The sequence below is a fragment of the Myotis davidii genome, unplaced genomic scaffold (assembly GCF_000327345.1).
Source record: "Myotis davidii unplaced genomic scaffold, ASM32734v1 scaffold1, whole genome shotgun sequence".
Classification (NCBI taxonomy): Eukaryota; Metazoa; Chordata; class Mammalia; order Chiroptera; family Vespertilionidae; genus Myotis; species Myotis davidii.
In genome coordinates this window covers 2,927,986-2,950,241 of record NW_006294681.1, presented here as the reverse complement: position 1 = coordinate 2,950,241, position 22,256 = coordinate 2,927,986, and the positions used below count along the sequence as shown (strand labels likewise).

Genomic DNA, 22,256 nt, shown 5'->3' with positions numbered 1-22,256 from the left:
CTAGAAGTGCAGTTGCTGGGCCAGAGGTGGGCATGTTTTAAATGTGCACAGACATGACCAGACTGTCCTGCAAAGATATTTTGACCACTGTGGTGAGAGAGGACTCATTTTGCTAACAATCCTACTAATACTAGCTATTACCAATCTCTTACATTTTAATTAGTGTGGTAAAAATATTTTTTTAAATAAAATTATTTTTCATAGTCATTTATTATAGATTCTGATGTTCAGTCCTTTATCTCTTCAAAGGTTTCATACTGTTTCTTTTAGGACCAAGATTAAGATGCAAGCCTTCTATTTAAAGGTCCTCTTAAATATTATTGGTTCCTTGGATAAGAGTATACTAGTGTTTATCTATAATCTTACAATAGGAAAATAATGTAGATTATCTTCCAGTGCCTTCACTTTTATGAACTTTTTATTATGGCTAAAATTGTAAATGTACAAAAGTTGAGAGAAAAGTATAATCAGCCCATATATATCCATCACCAGCCTCAAAATTGCCTTCACTTTTGAGTGGTACACTGGCTGAATGGGGAATAAGATTTGTTGGTATCTCCATTTCCTAGTTGAAGGTCAGCTAGCTGGGGGAGTGGCAGAGCCATAGCTTCCCAGGTGGCTGACTTCAGATCCCCTCGCCCCCACCCTCGATTTCCATGATAATCATTGCCACTATGGCCTCTTAGGCGATTTACAGGGTTAAAGCTATTTTTTCTTTAAGATTAATTTTCTAAAATACCCACCTCACCGTCCTGAGAAGTTGTAACGCGCGTCAGTGATGGATGTTAAACCCCTTTGTTGGGCTTGTGTTTCAGAAGAGACGGTCCAGCAGGCAGGTGAAGAGGAAGCGCTACACTGAAGACTTGGAGTTCAAGATTTCTGATGAGGAGGCAGATGATGCAGATGCTGCTGGGAGAGACTCCCCCTCGAACACCTCGCAGTCGGAGCAGCAGGTTAGCGTCCAGATTTGTGTGGTTCTCGCTGCCGTTGGCGCGATGGACTGGGAATGTTGTAGCCAGAACCTGAAAAGCTTAGCAAAGCAATGGAGTTGAAGCTGGAGAGCCTTCATCAAATGTTGGTTACCGTGCGATGGGACACGAGCTGTTTAGCAGCGTCTTTTAAAACGCCTTGTTCGCCAAATGTATTTTTATACAAGCCTGTGATGTGTGATTTGACACAATTTTGGAGAATGAATGGTCTGTGTTGAGGAAGAATCGGAACTAGGATGCATGGAAGCTGAATTTACTTCTGAAAATTCAATGCTGTAGTTTCTGGGACTTTAATAAACCACTCAAGCTTGTCTCCTGCTGTTAGGCACCGTAGGAGCCCCTTTATGAAATTACTGCCTTGTAGTACCCAGCAGGGCATACTTTATTCTCTGTGCAATGTAAATGACATATAAAATAGTTGGTATAAAATATGGGTAGTAACTTAGGATTGATTATGGTAAAGATCTCTTAAAAAATATATAGATTATATAATAATGCCCTTTTCTTACCATGATTGTTCTTTAGTTAACCACCGGCAACCCATTGTAAAACATATTAAATGGAGTTTTGTATTTTATTTGGTAATCTGTGCTGTGTTAGATTGTTATGTAACGTTTCATGTGACGTCCATGGATAAAAGCCGCCTACAGTAGTCACAGAATGATGAGTATATTTACCCCGTGGGTTTAGATGAAGAAAGTTGTGTTTTTGATGGCTCTCATGCAGAGATGGTTTTCTTCTGGCAGCTGGAGTTTCTGAATGCTCTCTGGCTTCAGGGATCCGTGCTAGACCACGTAATTAAACTATATAATCACGAAGCAATACACACGGATCTTCCTTTTGCCTTTGTGCAGAGTGAGATTTTTGTTCTTTTCAATCATATTTTTCCCTACTGCGACTTTGTATCCAGTGTTTTAAAGGGTAGGAATTTAAAGGACATAGAGGTAGATGCTAAAAGGGAATGGTTTCTTGCTTTTACAGCTTATCATGAAATGTTTTCCATCTGGATGGATTCATTCTCCTTTCTTTTTTAGGAATCTGTTGATGCAGAAGGTCCATTGGTAGAAAAAATCATGAGTAGTCGTTCCGTGAAAAAACAGGTGAGCACCGTTTGCAGTGATCAAAAATGATGGTGTATATGTGACCCTTAAATTATTTTTTGCTTTATAATTTTCTTTAGAGATTTTACTATTGGGAAATAAAACTTCTGGTGACAAGGCTAATGCGTCTGATGTATAGCCCAATATAAATCTTTGGGATATTCAGCCCCAAATTAAGATATATCAACCAACCAGTGCTTTATTACACCATTTAGAGTAGGCAAGAAACTCAAAAGTCTCAAACAAATGTATAGGACTTTCAGGGTTAAAGGCTGCCTTTTTCATAAATATTATTCATAAAAATAGTAAATATGAATTGATCTCTCATTTCCCTTAAGAAGAAGGTTCCTTGCCCTTCCCTAGCTCCCCACCCCCATGGAAGTTTATCATTTTAGGGAATAGGTATTTTCTCATACAATTAAAATATTAATATCTTTTTCTCAGTGCAAAGGTGAAATACAGAGCTATTTTCAGTGTAATTTTTGAAGATCTCACTTATTCTTTAAAATTATTAAAAAATTCATGCTGATCTGCAAAGATGAGCTCTAAGTACCTGTCATTAGCCTGATGACTTTGTCACTGAGGGACACGTACGTGGTGACAAAGAATTTCAGTAACACTGTTTTCTTTTACTATCTCGATTCCTGATTTTATCCCAACCATCTCTCTTCTTGCCCAGTTTGAGAAAATGCTTTCTGTAGTTTGAAGAATGGCATAGGCACCCAGGTGCGTTTACATATTCCAGCATACAATTTTTGGTGCCTCTAGAAAGTGGTTTTCTTTAGATATAGGTGTCAGTCTTTCAGCTTGAGTCATTGTCAAATACACAGGTCTTTCTTTTTATTTGCTTTCAAGGTGGGTTAGAAACAACCTCATTGTTTTGAAATGTAAAATAAGTTGTTGAGTGTGTTTTTGAAGTAAAATATATACAAAGTGTAACTTCACATCTAGAGAGCTAGGTAAAGGGAGGATTATGGGACTTAAAGTGAGATCCCAGGCTTATCAAATAGGAAACCTTTACCATTCAATACTATCTAGATCAGGGGTGGGCAACATCTGGCCTGCTGGCCATATGAGGCCTGAGAAATCACTTTGTCTGGCCCTGCCAAGGCTTTAAGGGTGAGTTAATTAAATGTTTGACCACATATAGTAGGCTCATTTTTAAGTTGATGATTCTGTATGGCCCATGAATGATGTTATAAATATCCAAATGACCCTTGGCAGAAGAAAGTTTCCCCACCCCCGGTAGACTGAAAATGGAATGGCACCAGAAGTAAACTTCTCTACCTCATTGCAGTACTGTTTGCTCTTTCTATTATTCAAATTGGAGTTGAGTGTAGAGGGTATGGAGGGCTGTATGGAGTGGCTGTCTGGCGACTCTGACCATGAGGATTTCCTCTCTGATGAATTAAATCTCAACCAAATTTCCCACCTGTTCAAGCAGAAACGAGTACTGTTTAACTCATTAGAAAGGTTGTGGTTTTTTTTTTTTTTTTGGTCCTACTAATGACACTAGAACTGTTAATTTGTGAATTGTGGATATATGGTAAAATTTAAATACTTGACATGCTTTAAAGAATAATCCCCTTCACTGAATTGAAGTGACTTGTTTGAGTAAATAGCTTGTGGTTTGGATGGGATATATTAATTTTCTTTCATTTGGAAGTGCTTCAGCAGGCATACTCAGCAGGTTTGGGGGTTGAAATGATAATTAGCTCTATTATCCAGAGCTACTTAGACTATGCATTATGTAGGACATTGCTTTTTTCCTTCTATTTTGCCTACTTGAGGGCTTTATATTTTAATTATTTTTTAATTTTTACTTTAAACAGATAGGTACCCACATTTTAGAAATAGGTATTACCATGTACAGAAGACCAGGTTTATCTTATCACAGGAATTTAAAATTACTATAATCTATATGAGGGTGGAGTGTTTGTTGGGTTAGAGCGTTTTAGGATGGAGAGTATTAACGGAAACATTTCTCTGGAGGGGGAGATAGGCCTGGAGGTATGATTGAAGTAAGAGGAGTTGTGGAGTTCATCCGAAGTGCTTGTAGATTACCAGTACTTCATAAAGGACAACAAAAAAACCATCGGAAGGTTGTCCACATTAGCAGGTACTAACTTTTTAAACTGCTAATGTTCTCGAAATGGCTATGTTAGTTATCACTTTTACTACATTGGAGGGAAGTGTGGCACATAGAAACAAAAGGAAATTTGAGATTTTCCCGTGGATGCTAGCTGTGCCTGCTGGTCTGTTTCCTATTACCATGAATAATTGAAGAATTAGCTCTGAGAAGGTAGGTGCCTTTATCTCCCCCTGGCAGCACTATAGAAACTGGCTATGAGCTCTCAGAGCTGACCCTGCACGGTGCTGACACATAGTGGGGATGCAGTTGATGGTTTTCAGAGTTAGTCGATGTCACCACTGTAGCCTAAAGAATGATCTGTTACGATGGAGATTTACAGAGGTCCCCTATTTAACAGCATCTCCTTTTAAGTAAGGGCAGCTGAAGAGGCACTTTTGTTTTTCTAAACCCAAATGAATATGGGTGAGACCCAGTGCAAGAGATAGAGTCGATCCGTGTACTTGAATTTTGAGGTAGATTTAAGAATGGACTTTTGGATGGCGTAAAGGTTAATTCTTTTGTTTTCCACTTTCAGTCATCATGTAGCCCTTTCTGCTTTGAGGAAAACTCAAATCCTTTTTGTATCAGAAGGCCTGAATTGTTTTAAAGTTAACTCTGACTGTATTCCTTAACATTCTTTATCTTTCTCTACACCATATATTTTCTTTTGAAGAGCTTATTTTAAATCCCAAGGTGTTTTAATCCTCACTAGCTAAACTCAGGAACAAAAAAATAGAGTATAAGGAAGGCCGAAGTCTTCATCCCATTTGTTCCTAAGTCCTTTTCTCCTTAAGTGAGCCTACGATATGGCATCTCTTATAGAGTATGTGGTGGGTTGGCCCAGAGGTAGGAAAGGTTCGTAACTTTGCCGTATTGATACTTTGAGGTGCATTCTCATTCTTTTGTGCATTCAGAGAATTTTGTTCTTTTTTTATACTCAAGTGAAGCTTTGTTTCTGCAGAGTGACTGCCTAATTTACTAAGAAAATGCTTAGGAAAAGGCCGTTCATTCTTTCAGGCTCTACAGGGTCATCATTTGCTGGATGGTTGGTGTAGATTCCAGGTGATGGAGGAGTCACTTCGTTGCCTGATCAAAGTTCATCTGAACAGTGAGGCAAGAATGGCTTAATATGTTTGGAACTTAATTATCATATGAATAATAGGAATTTCAATAGAGTCGTTTTGGAGTCTAATGAAAAACATCTACACATTTCTCAAATTATTCTGTTGAACACATAAAATTACTTTAGAGGCCGGTCAAATTTAATGGTAGTCATCCAAGGAATGAAGTTGAGTGAAATTTGTGTGTGTGCAGAAATAGTGTCTTGACTCAGTTTTTTATTATATATGCCTGCTATGAAATGACTTCTGAAAATTAAGGCATTGGGGGTAGTAGGGGTTGGAGCTGTTTTCAACTATCACCAGAGGCTGGTCAAACTGAACACCATTTAGAATAATTAAAATGCTCCTAAGGGCTTATGAATTTCCACTTCGGTTAATTGTTTTGCTATTAGTAATGTAGAAGCAATCAGCATGATAATATTTATGTGAAATAAATGTTACAAAACAGTTCTGTTTATAGTTCTAGGGGCAAGGAGGTGATTCAGTGTGTGGTCAGTTAGAGCACAGGCTTATAATTTGGGACATCCGAAAGCAATGGGCCCTGGGATGATGCCACACCAGCTCCAGGTGCTACTGAATGGGGCCTCAGAACCTCATCGCTTCCTCTGAGACAGCTAGACCTCATGTTCGGCATCTCCACAGCAGGTTCCCAGAGGAAAAGCTGATCATGATGAGAAAATGGGTATGAACCAGAGTCAGGGACAGCTGATGGTTGTAAGAGTCAGAGATTTCTGGGAACAGAATAGAGACAGAATGAAAACCATCTCTATTGTCCAAAAGCTGATCCTGTGTGCTTTGGTGCCCACTTTGCAGTGATGGGGTAGTGAGACCGCTTAGAGTGAGATGGAAAGGACAGCGCTGCAGGAAAGTTTGGGAAAAGGGGAAACATTGAAGTGAAAGAGACACATCGATTGGTTGCCTCCTGCACACAGGCACAGGATTGAGCCTACAACCGAGGTCCGGGCCCTTGACCGGAATCCAACTTATGACCCTTCAGTCCATTGGCCAGTGCTCCAACCGCTAAGCCAGGCCAGGTAGGGCAGTAGATCAGGCATTTGAATTCCGTTCTAGGTTTCAGTTTGATGGTATGCCATGAGAAGCATCAGAAGGTATAGGCTCACCTTGGTTTTTGATTTTCTCTGGTTATCTGCTATCTTATCTTTGCCTTTCTACTAGAATCTCCAGTTCTGTGCAAAGATAACATAACCTTGAAATCACTGCTAGAAAAAAGTAAGATGGGTCCTGGATGCATTGTCATTAGAATTGGCTACATTTATCTCTAAATTAACTCCAGGTTTATGTTGCTGGCTTTTGAAGACATGCAGCAAACATTTCATTTTGGACAACTGAAAGTCTGAAACATCGCCGGTGTTCTGAGTACTTTGGTTTAAGGAGCTGTTTTATGGCTGTGACCGTTTTTTAGATCCATTATGGCAGAACCCGGTATTAATGGGTTTGGACCACCCTCATGAATACTGTCTTCTTGGTGACCCTTAGGCAGGTGGAAGAACTGTCTCAAATTTGGGTTTAACTGGTACATGTGAGGGTTTTGAAGAAAAGTTTAAGTTCACAATCTTGGCAATAGTTTGAAGATTAGGAATCGAAGACTGTAGCCTCTCTCGTGTTCCTACTTGCCTTCGCTTTTTTTTGCAGTATTTCTGAGACAGCTTACCTCAGTGTGACCCTCAAGGCAGGTTTGGGTGCTCTTGTAAGAGTGTACAACCAATTCCTAAACATCTGTAAGTAGTGTTTATATCTGTATCCCCGATTTATCTGATCAAATGTTCCAGAAGAAAATTACACATTATGACTTGTTCAATAGCCTAAAACCAAAAGGAAAAAATGTCTTGAAAGGCATGCTGAACATATCATACGAGTGGTATCTTCTGCATCCACTGTGGTCGGTAGGATCAGGGGAGATGGTACTGATAAAGGGACCAGGGAAGTCTTGATTTGGCTGGTGTGCATCACAATGCTAACCTTACCTCAGTGTAGTATTTGGAGTGTTAATTTTATTTGGCCGCGATACATGTGAGACATCTTGTCTGAGAGATTTTAATTGTACCAGTGAGTAAAACTAAAACTGAATACTGATGCACTGAAATTACAGCATACGCACAAGGTTTAGTTTTATACGGTTTCTTGTTTAGAGTTATTAACTATATGGAGGAATAAATGTCTTTTAAATATTTTAAAACATTACAAAACCCACAATGTAAAGTTGCCATGAGGCAGCCAAGAATAATACATATGGCATTCAGGAGAGCAGTTGCTAATTGGCTGCTGCCTGAGAAAATGGTACACTTGGCGTCTACTTAACACTGTGGGTTTGGCAGGAAGCCAGATTTGGGGTCAGGTTGTTGTGAATGAAGCTGCATGTGGTTAGGGAGGAGTTAAAATGATTCATGTCTTAGAAGCCTTAGCACGTCGAGCAACGTGCAAGGGCCTAAGTGTGTCGGTCCACAACCCCCGGCCGCCCACCAGCTCACAACGTGCTCGTTGCTACCAGGACGGCCTGTGCTGCCTCTGTCATTCCCATTTCATGTGCGGATGGGAGTAACCCTTTCCTTTTGGAATATTCCAGTAGATGGTTTTAAGTATGTGCCTGAAATTTTCTTTTGTTGCAGAAGGAATCTGGAGAGGAGGTAGAAGTTGAGGAATTCTATGTGAAATACAAAAACTTGTAAGTAGATTGTGATTTTTTTTTTGAATTGGGGAATATATTTTTTGAAGTACTAAAAAATGCTTTAAAAATATTGGGAAAATAAAAAAAATAATTGGAATTTGGAAACTGTGGTGTGATTTATTTAGAACTTTGAAGACCATTGCCTAATGCCTTTTGATATTTCATGAATTTAATTTTCTGGAAAAGGTGTAATGGGTGTAAAGGTGGACTAACTCTCATGCATAACCATGACGTTCTTTTTAGAGGGGTAAAAACTCCTACAGTAAGAGAAAGTGAGTAGCAATACTACTCGCCTATCCTCTGAGGAGGAGTTTCACTCTGTGGGGCTCCCCTTCCTCCCTCTCTGTGTGTGGGATGCTGGGCACTTGAGGCAACAAGTCCACCGTCAGGCCAAAGCCCCAGAAAACCGTGACGTCACTCACAGGTTGAAATGCAGTGAGCTATGTTTACCTGTTTTTGTTTCTCATTTTTGTTCGGTGAAGTTGAATTGCATAACTTTTAAAAAAACTGAATTGAAAACACAGTGTGTTGTTCTGCATTGTAGACGTAGGCAGTTTACTAGGACTGAACACACATTTTGGCGAGACAGCATCGTTTTAAGGGTCAGTGGTCATCTTGCTGAAAAAGACGAAGGACGTTTTCTAACCTACGTAACAGTCACAGGGCAAGGACGAGAATACTCACTGATAACAGAAACATTAATTTTTCTTTAAACGTTCTTGGAGAAGGAACTCAAATACCATGTTAATAAATTCCAGGGTTTAAAGACAGGCTTTTGGAGTTACTGTCTGCACAGCCTAAGGAAACTTACCCGACCCTCGATAATAAAAGCATCAGCCTCGTGCTGTTTATCCGTCTGCAGTGTTGCACTTGGCATTGTGTTAATGAACCGGTGCACTTCTGAAGTTCTGTGAGCAAAACCTTTTACCAAGTAAGAAGATAAGGAAGCCTCTTAGCAGTGTACAGTGAGAGTACAAGGAAATACAGAGTCTGGCAATAAAAAATGTTCAGTAAACATTCGATGTCGTCATCATTTGCTACTCAGAGCACGATGAGTTTACACAGTTGGAAATTAGGGGTATGACATGATTTTATATAGTCGTATAGAGTGTGGTAAGGGTAGGTAAGGAGGAGATAACAAAGTAAGCCAGAGAGAGTGAGTTCTTGGTACGCTTACCAAATTAAAGTTAGAGCAAAGGTGCTTAAGTAATGATTCCATAAAAGGCACCGGCAGGTAGGCACCCACTAAATCAGGGCGGGGCAGTGGGACCTGGGGTGCTGGCCATAGAAACATCTCACCTGGCTGGCACAGCCCCAGAGGAGCTCCCGGTGCTCCCGCCCAGGGCCTGCTGCCAGGCTGGGGGACCGGCCGTCCTTCGCCAGTCAGATGAGAGGACACAAAAGTTCTAAAACAACAGCTTTCCTAGCTGACATTATTGGGATCTAAAGGAAATTAAACTGTCCATAAAATGAATAGATTCTGTTAACCTTTTCTTTTTTTTGGACATAATTTCAGTTTTACAGGAATAATGCAAAAATGGTACAAAGAATTTGTTTTTCTTTGTGTCATTAAAAAGTGCCTTGTAGAAAGATACTTTGAAATAAATGTGATAATGGCTGCTAAGTGGTGATTTAGTGATTTCATCACTCCTAAATTTATTAGTTGGGTTTCAACTATAAGGAAGAGCTTTAACCTTTTTACCCACTTGCTTATTTATAGCCGTGTAGACTCCATGGGTCATAATTCTTTATTATCATTTACTTGGCTCGCAGTATCCCAGACTTGACCATTGGGAGCCCCTTCAATCCGGCCCCTCTCTCCTTTTGCCTTGTCCCGTCTTCTCTGAGCTCTTCCTTCCTTTTCTGACACAGGGCGATGCTCCAGACTCCTCTGGCAGTTTTCTTAGATGTGCTCATGGCTCCTGGGGAATCATGCTCGGCCCTCTCAGTGGACAGGGCTAAGAGGGGGGTGCTTATGTTGGTGTGTGCACTTACGTGCATGGACATGTGTATGCCTCTGTGTCATATATACATACGTCGCACACACATATATGTTAATTACATAAACACACACCTCTACCTACCAACCTAACAACAGTGAAAAACAGTGCCTTTATATTAATAACTTCCAAATTTATTTCAACTCCACAGGGTTTATTCTATCCTTTCCCCTTCTAATATTAATAACTCCCTTCTTTGACCACAAGAAACCTGACTCTTATTTTCTATAATATGTTTGCTTATTTGTCAGTCCTAGAATATACAGGAGGTGGTTTCAGAATGACTAGACCACATTTCTGTGAAAAAGAAGACTACTAACAAGTTCATTTGGCATTTGTTTACAGTTTTTTCAGTTTAGCCTGAGGGTACAGAGGCTAGATACTTTGTTCAGGTTTCCTTGGCCTAGTTCTTTTCCTCCTCCTGCCCCCTTTCAGTGTGGTTATTTATTTGCTACATAGTTTGGTTCATTAGTTTCTGTTTGTATTTGTATTCCTTTTTAGCTCCCTGCCCCCATTCTTACTGATACATATAATTCAAGTTCATGAAATACTCACTGGTTCAAAAATCAGAATTACACACCAAAGAAGTGTCACCCCCCCCTCCACCCCGTTCCTGCTTTCCTTCTTATTAATCCCAGATTTATCCTTTCCAAAATTTTGCCATGAACATGCATAGATATGTGTATGTGTGTATGTGCATTTATATAAAATATAATACTTATTTCCCCTTTTTGCACACAAAAGAATAGCGTATTAGTAGTATGCATTTGCACTTTGCTTTTTTCACAAGACTACATTCTGGAAATGACTTGACAGTTCATAAGGTCTTCATTCTTTGTTACCGCTACATAGTACTCCATTGCACAGCTATATCATAACTTATTCAGCCAGTCTCCTCTATAAGTGGCTTCTGATAGTTTACAGTAACAGATAATGCTGCAGTAAATATTCCCACACCTGTATATTTTCGAATTGTTAGAGGCATAGCTTCAGGGTGAATTCCTAGAAGTGGGGTTGCAAGATCAAAGGCCGAAGGTACATGCAGCTCTGTCATTGCCACATTTCCTTCCATAGGCCTGTGTCGGTTTGCATCCAGTCCGCAATGGCAGGGAGCACCCGCTTTCCCTCAGTCTTTCCAACAGAGTGCAGTTTACTTTCTACTTTTTTGAGAAATTGTATTTCAGTGTAGTTCCAAGTAGCATTGATTTTTATTCTGAATGAAGTCGAACATATTTTCATAAGTTTAATGGCATTGTATATCTTATTTTGTCAGTTGTGTTTGTTCATGCCTTTTGCTCATTTTTCTGTTGTGCTCTCCTCAATTTTTAAGTATTCTTTATATGGGATATTAGTTCCTTATCTGTGTTGTATATTGCAGCTACCTTCCCTCACCCCCAGTTTCGATTGTCTTTTAACTTTATTGCATTGTAAATTTAAATATCTATATTTATGCAGTTATACCTATTAATCTTTTCTTTTATTGGGAATGGCTTCTGAGTCACAGTTAGGAAGCCTTTCTCTGCATCCAGGTTAGAGAGGAATCGCCGTGTTTTCCTCCAGACTCTAGAGCTCGCATGGATTCATTGTCTGTGTGTAGGTGCCTCATCCACTTGGTGTTTATCTCTGTCCCAGCTATTTGAGGTGCAGCTGTTTTGTACTAAAGATGCATATTTATTTGACCCTGTATCTGTGGTTTAGTCTAATCCTTTCGCCGTGAGCCTGTGCACACTGTTTTCCTTACAGAGGTTTTACAGTGTATTTTAATATCTAGATTCCCCTAAGATCATTTCCATTTTTAATGTTTTCTTTGATATTCTTGCATGTTTATTTTAATATTTAGTTCAGCATTAAATTGTCTTGCTCCATAAAAATGCTTGTTTATATTTTTATTTACATTGTGTTGATTTGCATATTTATAATGTTGATTCAGGCTGTCTAAAAACAAGGATATCTTTACAGTTGGTTCAACTCTAATTTTGTGTCTGTTACAGGAGAGTTTTAAACATGTCCTTATATTAAGTTTCACACGTTTCTTATTAAACTTACTAGTATTTTATCTTTGTTGATATTATAAAAGAGATTTTCTGTAACATGACATCTTCTCACTTGTTATTATTTGTGTGGATGGAGACTGTTGACTTAACTTTATATCCTGCTACATTACTGGAATTATTTTATATTTTGAATTAATTTTCTAATTGTTTCTCTAGGGTTTTCCAGTTATGCAATTATATCATCTTCAAATAGAGATAGTTCTACTTCTTATTGTATTGCTCCTCCTGCTTTTTCTCATCTAATGGCATTGGATAATGCCTTGAATATGATATTGAATAATAGTGGGGAGAGAGCACACCCTTCACTTGTTTCTGATCTTGGTGAAAAGCCTGGGGTGGGGTTTTTCTCCTTATAGTGAAGCAGAGTTACTGACCGAAAACTTCAGCCCAGTTTGTGAGAGAGAGAAGCCCTTGTGCCCACCTCCCGGTCACGCCGGTGGTGGCCTGTGCCCACCTCCCAATCACGCCGGTGGTGGCCTGTGCCCACCTCCCGGTCACACCGGTGGTGGTCTGTGCCCACCTCCCGGTCACACGGGTGGTGGCCTGTGCCCACCTCCCGATCACGCCGGTGGTGCTTCAGAGGCCTGCGCACTGCAGTCAGGATAAGAGCACTGACTGCACGCAGCCCCTACCTCCCCAGGAGCTAGGAGACTAGGATAGGTCATGCTTACATATGCTCCTGGTTACAGCAGTACAGAGTACTATATATTGAGAATTTGTAAGATCGGGGTTGAAAGTAGAAAATAAAATACTTGGAATCTTACCACCACAAAATGATCATTATTAACATTTTGATGCATTTTCATCTAGTGTGTTTTCTCTATATGTATGTATGGACAGGGTTTATGTCAATTCATATCTATATAGGCATATATATTTAAAGTCAGTGTCTCCCTCAGTCAGTTGTAGTACTAAATCAGTCCTCCCTTTGAAAATGCATATTAAACATTACGTAAATATAAATGATATGATACTTAATATCATAAGTGTACCCATATCATTAATCATTTTTGAAAGATTTCATAATGGCTGCACAGTTTCTAAGAGAAGAAAGCTACAGAGGTCTCCTAGACTCCATGCAGTAAACTGGGGTGCACAGGCCTCTGGCTGCCTTCTTGGCTCTGGCATATCTATACCAGGCCTGTGGTTTTTTCTTCAAGCCCCTCATTTCTTTTTAATGCCCTCACTAGTAAGAGAAATAAGTGACACTTGAGGCCATCCAGGGGTAGGGAGAGAATGATGGTACTAAAGAATATTGAAATACCAAATAAAATAATGTCAAAGTTACCATAAAGCATTAACTATATACCTGTGAGTGCTGGGGAAGCAAAGGAGGATGGAGAGTATTGAAGTTGAGGTTAGAGAAAACACAGCGTTGCTCTGAGCAGGCTGGTGAGTCTGAAGAGGAGGGGATGTACCCATTGCAAGGACAGGGTAAACATTAGAGACCGAGAATGCACAGGGAACAAGGGGCATCATTGCAGAGCTGGAAGAGCTGGGCTGGGCTGGGAGGCGAGAACTGGCTAGGACCAGTTAGGGGCATGGGTGATCAGAGGGCAGGCGGTGGGCCCTTCTCCCTGATTGCTCTGGATAGGACTAAGTGTTAGGTTTGCCTTTGCTATTTCACATTTGAAATTTGAGTTCTTTTAACTTGATGAAAACCTTTTATTTCTCAATTAATGGTAAAAGGCTAAAAATATAAATTCATAATTAAGGCCACCCTCTAGTTTTAACTGTTTTGTATTGAAGTGTAATCCATTTACTTATAAAACACCTTGTTGTTGGGTTATTTCTTTCTTTATTTATTTTATGGGAAGTGGATAAGAGAGCTGGGGGCTAGGACAGAAGGCACATTTTAGGCACTGTTACTGATTTTCTTCTCTTAGTCTCAAAAGTTAGTAATTACCGTATTTGCCGGCGTATAAGACGATTTTTTGGCCCTGAAAAATATGCCTCCAAGTGGGGGGTCGTCTTATACGCCAGGTACACTTCAGATAGACTGCCCATAGTGCTTGCCCCGTGCCATAGTGGCCTCCCGATGCCCGCCCACTTCATTCCACATACCGTTCAGGCATCAGCAGCGCTGCTGGGTGTATGCTCGGCTGTTATGCGATTTTGCTGTTATGCGATTTTACCACACTCGCAAAATCGCACACAGCCGACCATACACCCAGTATGATAGCGCAAAATCACGAATCGCGATACCATACTGGGTGTATGGTTGGCTGTGTGCGATTTTGCGAGTGTGGTAAATTCGGGTTACCGTATATTTCTTTACATATGCATTGAAGATTCGCTATTTTGCGCTATCATGGTGCCTGTTAGAATGTTGAAGAGCTCGCACTTGCGCACTAGTGAGGTCCCAGGGAGATGCTGATGCAAGGGTGGACCAGACTGCTATAGTGACAGGGCGGGCAAACAGGGAGCAGGGAGGGACTTGCCCGGCACTTGCTCTCTACCTCTATTTGTTATCTTACTTCTATCATTGACAGTCCCTCTAGGTTGTGGGCTGCTTGCCTGTGTTCCTGAGAAGCATCTACGGTACCAGTCTATAGAGTGTGTTTTCTTTAGTGAATTACCGGTATGTTTACCGGTAATAAACTTGCACTGTTTTATGTATATGTTTGATTACATACAGCCTTGTGACAGTTTTCCTGCATGTCATAAGCATTTGAATATAAATTAAAATGTTAAAATCAAATCTGATATTGTTTTACCTTTTATTTGGTGTGTGGAAGGTGTGCGGAAGAGGGGGTAGTCTTATACGGCGAGTATATAACAAACTCTGTATTTTGAGTGGAAATGTTAGGGGGTCGTCTTATACGCCCAGTCGTCTTATACGCCGGCAAATACGGTATGTTGAATGTTGCTCAGCAGCCTGTATGAGTAAACAGGTTATTTTGCTAATTAGCTGTTTAGTTGACTTTGGGGGAGCTATAAAAGACATATAATAAAGGATTCATTATTTTTCACATGTTTCAAGTATATTATTTTATTTTTTTTAGCTCTTATCTTCATTGTCAATGGGCATCTGTAGAAGATCTGGAAAAAGATAAGAGAATTCAGCAAAAGATTAAACGATTTAAGGCAAAGCAGGGCCAGAACAAATTCCTTTCAGAGGTATGAAATACCTGGTTAATTTTCAAAGTATTTACTTTATTTAAATGTTATGAATTTTGAATTGTATTAAGAAAAACTAGTTTGCCTCATTTGATGCTGTTACTTGCATATTGGTAACTGGTTATTGCTAAAAAAATTTGTAAACAGGAAATTTCTTATTCTTCCTGTTGCTTAGTCTAGAAGATACTGGTCCTTAAGATACTGTGTGGAAATATGATGGTATGATTACAGTCTTTTAATGAAAGTCCAGTTAGTAGATATTAAAAAATGTAAGTAGAAAAAAGTTCTATTAAGATTTAGCAGGTTAAAAACTCTACAGTACACATTAAATACAAGTTCTAGGAAATAAAAGTTTATTTCTTTTGGGGAAGGTATGAGGCAAACTTCTTTTGTTCAAGTCAGTGCCTCATTACAGAAAGTTCACTCGACTAATTTTCACAAATGTTGTGTTGTGGTGTAGCAATTGGCATAATATCTTTGCTATCTCCCTTTATCTTCGGTTATCAATTATGATGAGAAGGTAACCATACCTAGGGCAGGGAAAGAAAATTCACATTTTTAAGAAGGGCCAAGTTTCCCCCCAACATAGTCAACAACGTTTAAAAAAAGTGCTTTCACACACTGCTTCCTGGGGGCTCTGGACTGTTGATCACCAGTTTGGTTTCACTTACAGCCTCCAGTAGATTAAAACAAAACAAAACAAAACAAAGCCTTCACACTGAAAGATTAAACTTGCTGGTTTCTTAGTTTTCTTTTCCATTAAGGAGTTAACAGAATATAAAATGTAAGGAAGTGTGAAATTGATGCAAAATAATACCTATTTAACAGCCGATTTCACACCCCCACCTCTATTTAGAGATAGGGGTGGGGCCAGAAGAGTGGTCAATACTTTATGTCATAAAATCCTTATAATCTCAGGTGACAAGTCTGTGTTCCCCTGGAATCTGATTTTCATGCAGATTTTACATTGTTTATAGGCAGATTGTAAAGTGTGTATTAGATGGGGGATCAGGTGGTGGTGGCTTTACTGGACATATGTCTGGATCACCACTTCTGTTATTCTGAGTCGTAGGCGTCTTTGCAGTACAGTAGGTAGGCCTGAGGGGAAGGGAGGTGTGTGAATGTGACTTACTCCTTACATCTTGGAGAATATTTAGGTGATTCTCTGAAAGGGCAGTTGCTAAGAAAATAATGGGAAGTTCCATTTTTCATGCCCTTCTTAATGAAAAGAAGGTTAAATGTCTGTGACATTGGGCAAGTTGAAATCATTTAGCTTCCTTTTAGAAAGAGACACCGTATGTTCTGCTGACCTTTTCTATGGATTAGTGGCAAGGAACAGGAAAGCGTGCAATGTTAACTTACCCTCGCAGCCTTGGGTCCTGGTTCTCTTTATTAAATTTATTTGGGCTGTGTTTCCTGGAGTCAGATGCACTTTAGGGGCATGTGCCTGGCCCTGGCTCTGTAGCTTGTCTGTGTGGGTCTGTCTTTGTGGACCACCTACACCAAGGTCAGAATACATTATTTTGCTGGTAACTTGTCAACTAGAATCTGAAGTTTTGACTTGAATGGAAGTCTGAAAAGAGAATCCAAGTGTTAGCAGAAAAGGATAAAGGAGATTCCTCTTTCTCTAGTGTGCGCACATACACACTCACATACCTGTTTGTCTATATTCCATAGATGGTCCTGGATTTAAGTTTTACATGCTAAGTTCTGACTACTTTTACCTTCTTTGTTTCACCTTCTGCTTTCTTGTAAGTCTGCTGCAACTAAAATCTCTGTTCAAGGAGATTATTGAAGCTGGAAATTGCATCATATGCATGATGGCATGCATCGATTATTCACCTGAAGGATAGAAATGTTTAGGAGTAAAGTTAAGGATTTAAATTCAGCAATGACAGCTTCTGTTTAAGAATGAGTTGTCTTAAAACCAGCATTTGTCATCAAAACTAGTTACTAGAAAGTTTTAGTGCTTTAGCTGTTGTGAATAACATATACATATTGTGTGCCTAAATCTAGACTCATTTGACAAAGCCAGTGCATTAATATATTGATATTTTAAATTAACTGAGCATTTCAATGAATTTTTTGCCTCACTAATCAACTCTGTGTGAAGGCCTGAGTCAGTTGAAACATATTTTTGATTTTTGGTTTATAATTCACAGTTCAAAGCACCCAAACCCAGTGTCTTAATGGAACAGTAGCCCAGAGAAGGTGTTATCCCTGAGCCTACTGTGATCGAACAGCTTATCTTTTCAACCTGCAATTCAGTGCATATGAAGTGTCTCATGTCCTTGCAAAGCATTTTCATGCAGTTATGTTACTGATAAATTAATTGATAGGAACACGATAATATGAATTTTGTTTCCTAGCTTATCTGACTGACTTATTTAAAGTATGGCTTAGACTGTAACTTGCCTTTGAGTCATATTGTGTATTTTTAAAAAAAATACGTGATAACTTTGCAAGCAAGCAGTATTACTTTCTTTTGTAAAAATTGTTAATATATTGGCTAACCTAATTATTTAAGCCTTATTTTTGTATCCCTAATAATTTTAACTAAATGCTCTATATTCGGTACAAATAAATCATTAGAACCTTTGATGACAAGACTGTATTCAAATGAGGTACTAATATTGATTGGCAAAGGTAACCAAATATCATAAACTCTGTTCATACTAAAATATGAAATTCACTGGTTTCAGTGTTTTTAGCTCTGGAATAACGTTCTCTAAATGATGCTGTAAGGCAGCAGACCACTCCGGGAGTTGTGAGAGTCCAATAGCACGTACTGTGCGTGGCTCTGGGTCTTTTTTGCAAACTGCAGTTTCAAGAATGCTGAATGCATCGCATGCCATCAGCCTTTTGGATTGCTCATTAGTGAATTGTAATTTCACACTTCATTTAAAATATTCTTAAACATTCTCTCACAGTAAAAAGGTTTCACACAGTAATTAAAAGACCCAGTTAACAAAGTCTGAGAAGTCTGATTTCCTCATGGGGAATGATTTTGCTAAATTGTAGCATTTCAATTAATATAAAAGAATTTGCCAAATATAAATTTTGTGTTGCTGTGACCCAAAATATTACTGCTCGGTGAAAAGTGGAATAGTGTTTACTCTCAGGAATTACATAAACATTTTAAATTGTTTTTCCTTTGGTGCAGATTGAAGATGAGCTTTTTAATCCAGATTATGTGGAGGTTGACCGGATAATGGACTTTGCACGTAGCACAGATGACCGGGGAGAGGTAACAAAAGATCATTCGTATTAGGGGGCGGAGCTCAGACAGCTTATGTGTGTTTACAGACAGGGATCGTGGCCGTCCTAGGTCTGGTCCTGGTCAGAGCCTTGGATCATGGCACACTTGGTCTAAATTTAACTGAAATTTATTGACTTACTATTAGTTTTATGACTTAATAATAGTGCTAAATGTGTTCATATGTAGTCTGGGAGCTTTTTAAAAGAAATCAATTTTCAATATGAAACCAATAAGTCGACATTTTGCACTATTTCAGAATATAATCAATAAAAAGAATTCAACACGTTTCAGTATAAACCTGTTATGTAGCACAAAATTTCCTTATGTAATTAAGAGTACAGTTGTAGCAGAATGAAGTTTAATATCATTTAACATTGGACATACTTAGTGAAATTGATGAACTTCATTTAATGTGGTGCACAGAGGATGTCAAATTAAGATCATATCAGTTACATGATATTTGACTTTTTTATTTTTTTTTATTTAGTTTTTACTTGAAAAAAATATGTTTCATAATATATTTACATAGTACACCAAATGGTTTTAACATCATAACCAGGTCAATGTACCTTAGTCCTGAAATGAAGGTCAACAAACCCAAACATTTTCTAGAGGAAAAGACAAAGGAAATTCCATTAATCTATATTACCCAAAATATTTTGCTCTCCAATCTTTTAGAACTCAAAACACATTATTTTTGTAAAAGATTTTTAAAATTGATTTTTGGAGAGAGAGAGAGAAACATTGTGTGAGAGGGGAACATCGATTGGTTGCCTCCTGCATGCCCCCTACTGGGGATTGGTCCTGAAACCTGGTCATGTGGCCTGCTAGGGAATCGAACTGGCAACCTTTCAGGGCACAGTAGGATGGATGCCCAACCAACTGAGCCACACTGGCTAGGACTCAAACACATTATTCCAAAGTGATTGGGTACAAACAGTGTTTCTTCCTTTAAGAAAAAGGCAGAAATCCTAATAAACTCAAGCCTTTTATTATTTTTTAAGAAACTAACCAATTATATAAATACTAGAGGCCCAGTGCACGAAATTCGTGCAAGGGGCTTGGCCCTCGCAGCCACCTCTGCCCTCGCAGCCCCGGCTTCATCCGGAAGGTTGTCCGGTCTAATTAGCATGCTACGCTTTTATTATTATAGATATAGATATACTAAGATAATTTACTATATATGCCTGAATCAAATACCTGGTGAATGATTTGTACAGGCTCAAATTCAACTATTATTTACTAGATATTTATACTTTTTGGCTTTTGAATGTTACTTATCAGTGACTTAAATAAAAATTAACTTGTTCTGATAATACTGCTCAATAATACTATTTCCAGTTTAGACTTGAGACCCTATAACTAGGGACTACTTTTAAAACTTCTACCCACTAAGTCTTACTGCTTCTTGGGTGGTGTCTGTTGACAAATGAGGTAGAGCACCCATTTCCTTTATACATCAAGTATTTTGGTCAAATGAATACGATTCTGATTCCTTTAAACGTGTCCCAGCCTGTGACTCACTACCTGGTGAAGTGGTGCTCCCTGCCTTATGAGGACAGCACTTGGGAGCTGAGGCAGGACATCGATCAAGCCAAGATCGAGGAGTTTGAGAGACTAATTTCCAGGGAGCCGGAAACAGTGCGCGTGGTAAGAGTTGGCTGAGGGTAGGGGATTTAATTTGAAAATAGCATCGTGCAGTCTTTGAGAAACCACTAATGGGATTTACTATATTTGAAACAGGAGCGACCTCCTGCTGATGATTGGAAGAAATCGGAGAGTTCCAGGGAGTATAAAAACAATAACAAACTCAGGGAATACCAGTTGGAGGGAGTAAACTGGCTACTTTTCAATTGGTACAACATGTATGTAAAACGTGTTTCCTTCACTTTTAAAAAGGCCTATTGTTTTTTCCTTTGTAGTTATTGAAAATAGTACTCAAATAAAACTTAATAACATTTAACTCTCTACTAAGATTATAATAAAACAGCAAACACTGGAAGTATGCTTATTATTTATTCAACAAATAATACAGAAGTTGATAGAAGTATGTAAAAGTAATTATTTCTTGGAAATGTACTTTACTGAAGCTAAGGGAAACATCTAAGATAGGCATTTGTGAGTATACTAATATATGTTTTGTGGAAGAAAAAAGCAGTGACTAATATCTGTACTCATTAAACTTTCCTTCTTTTATTTCCTTCCCAAAGGCGAAACTGCATTTTAGCAGATGAAATGGGTTTGGGAAAAACTATCCAGTCCATTACATTTCTCTATGAGATATATTTGAAAGGAATCCATGGCCCTTTTTTAGTAATTGCCCCATTGTCCACAATCCCCAACTGGGAAAGGGAATTCCGTACCTGGACAGAGTTGAACGTGGTTGTGTATCATGGGAGTCAAGCTAGTCGTCGGACCATTCAGTTGTATGAAATGTACTTCAAAGATCCCCAGGTAAAACATCACAGGTGGTTTTGCCTATCCTTAGTCTGTGCATTTTAAAACGTTGGGATTTAAAATGGATTCAGTGATTTGGGGGAAAGGTCTAGGTTTTGCAAAATTGAGAAATTTGCTTTAGGTTTCTTACCTAACTTATGATTGTATTATATTTCTGCATGTCATAATTACAGCTTTACAATTTTATAGCTTAATCATTTTGATTATTAGATTAAAAATAAATGAAATTTTTTACCTTGGATGATCAATGAAAATCAATGTGTTGATTTGCTAATTGGCTTTCTTTTGCAATTAAAAATATAAATAGAAATAATATTTTGTTACATTTTTGCTGGAAATGAAAAATACTAGGCACGTAATTTTGAGTGACACAATGAATGAAATACATCCAAAGGGAAGAGTTTATACTTTGGCTCTTAGCAAGTACTGTGAATTTTCACTTTGCTAGTTACTTGTATGCAATTATTCTGTGATGTTAACATTAAAAATTATTTGGTGAAGAAGGGAGAATAGTAATTCCTAAATTAGTTTTAAGCTCTAGGTAGCAAATGGGAGTTCTATGACTGGAAATAGGACAGAGATTTTTGTTTTACTTGTTTGTTTGCTTTAAAATCTGCCCTATAACTAATTAAAGAAGGGAAATATTGAAACTTGTTTTTTATGTTTATCTTTAAATTTGGGAAATTATTATAATTTCTATCCTAAGTGAATGTTTTTTGTTTTATCGCTTTAAAAATAAATAAGTTACAAAAGTAAAAGAAAGGTAAGACACTTTAAAAAGTAAAAAAGTTTTTTTTTTAAGTTAGCTTAGTACACAATGCCTTTGACCTTTCACCTTTCGGAGTCTGTGGGATGTGACTAGAATGGGCGCTCTGGGTGGCACTTTACTGTGTGTGGCTCTGTAAGGAAATTGGATCAGAAATTTTACTAACAATTTTGTAACCTCCTTGAAAAAGGAAAGATTTTAAGGCCTTCTTATACCACAACAGCTTAAACCTCCAAAATATGTGTTATTTAAAATAAAGATGTCCCCAAAGGGATAAATCCATGTCTTACGTTCTTTATTCATCCTCAAAGTTGTTAATCTGTAATGCTAGATAATAATCAGAGTTGTTTTTGTAGGGTCGAGTGATAAAGGGGTCCTATAAGTTTCATGCCATCATCACGACCTTCGAGATGATTTTGACCGATTGTCCTGAGCTGCGGAATATTCCATGGCGCTGTGTAGTCATCGATGAAGCCCACCGGTTGAAGAATAGGAACTGCAAGCTGCTGGAGGGACTCAAGATGATGGACTTGGTCAGTGATCATTTGGTGATTCCATTGAACAAAAATACAA

The 22,256-nt window shown here is 38.6% G+C and overlaps 1 protein-coding gene across 1 annotated transcript in view; it reads left to right on the top strand.

Moving 5' to 3' along the window:
* Positions 1-22,256, top strand: part of CHD7 (chromodomain helicase DNA binding protein 7) — a 120,952-nt gene that overhangs the window by 59,593 nt on the left and 39,103 nt on the right. Inside the window, exons 4-12 of the mRNA XM_006769048.2 lie at positions 816-953; positions 2,024-2,089; positions 7,969-8,024; positions 15,087-15,201; positions 18,365-18,448; positions 19,973-20,110; positions 20,204-20,325; positions 20,671-20,914; positions 22,040-22,216. Of these exons, the coding sequence (XP_006769111.1) occupies positions 816-953; positions 2,024-2,089; positions 7,969-8,024; positions 15,087-15,201; positions 18,365-18,448; positions 19,973-20,110; positions 20,204-20,325; positions 20,671-20,914; positions 22,040-22,216 (1,140 nt within the window). The remainder of the gene's footprint in view (positions 1-815; positions 954-2,023; positions 2,090-7,968; positions 8,025-15,086; positions 15,202-18,364; positions 18,449-19,972; positions 20,111-20,203; positions 20,326-20,670; positions 20,915-22,039; positions 22,217-22,256) is intronic.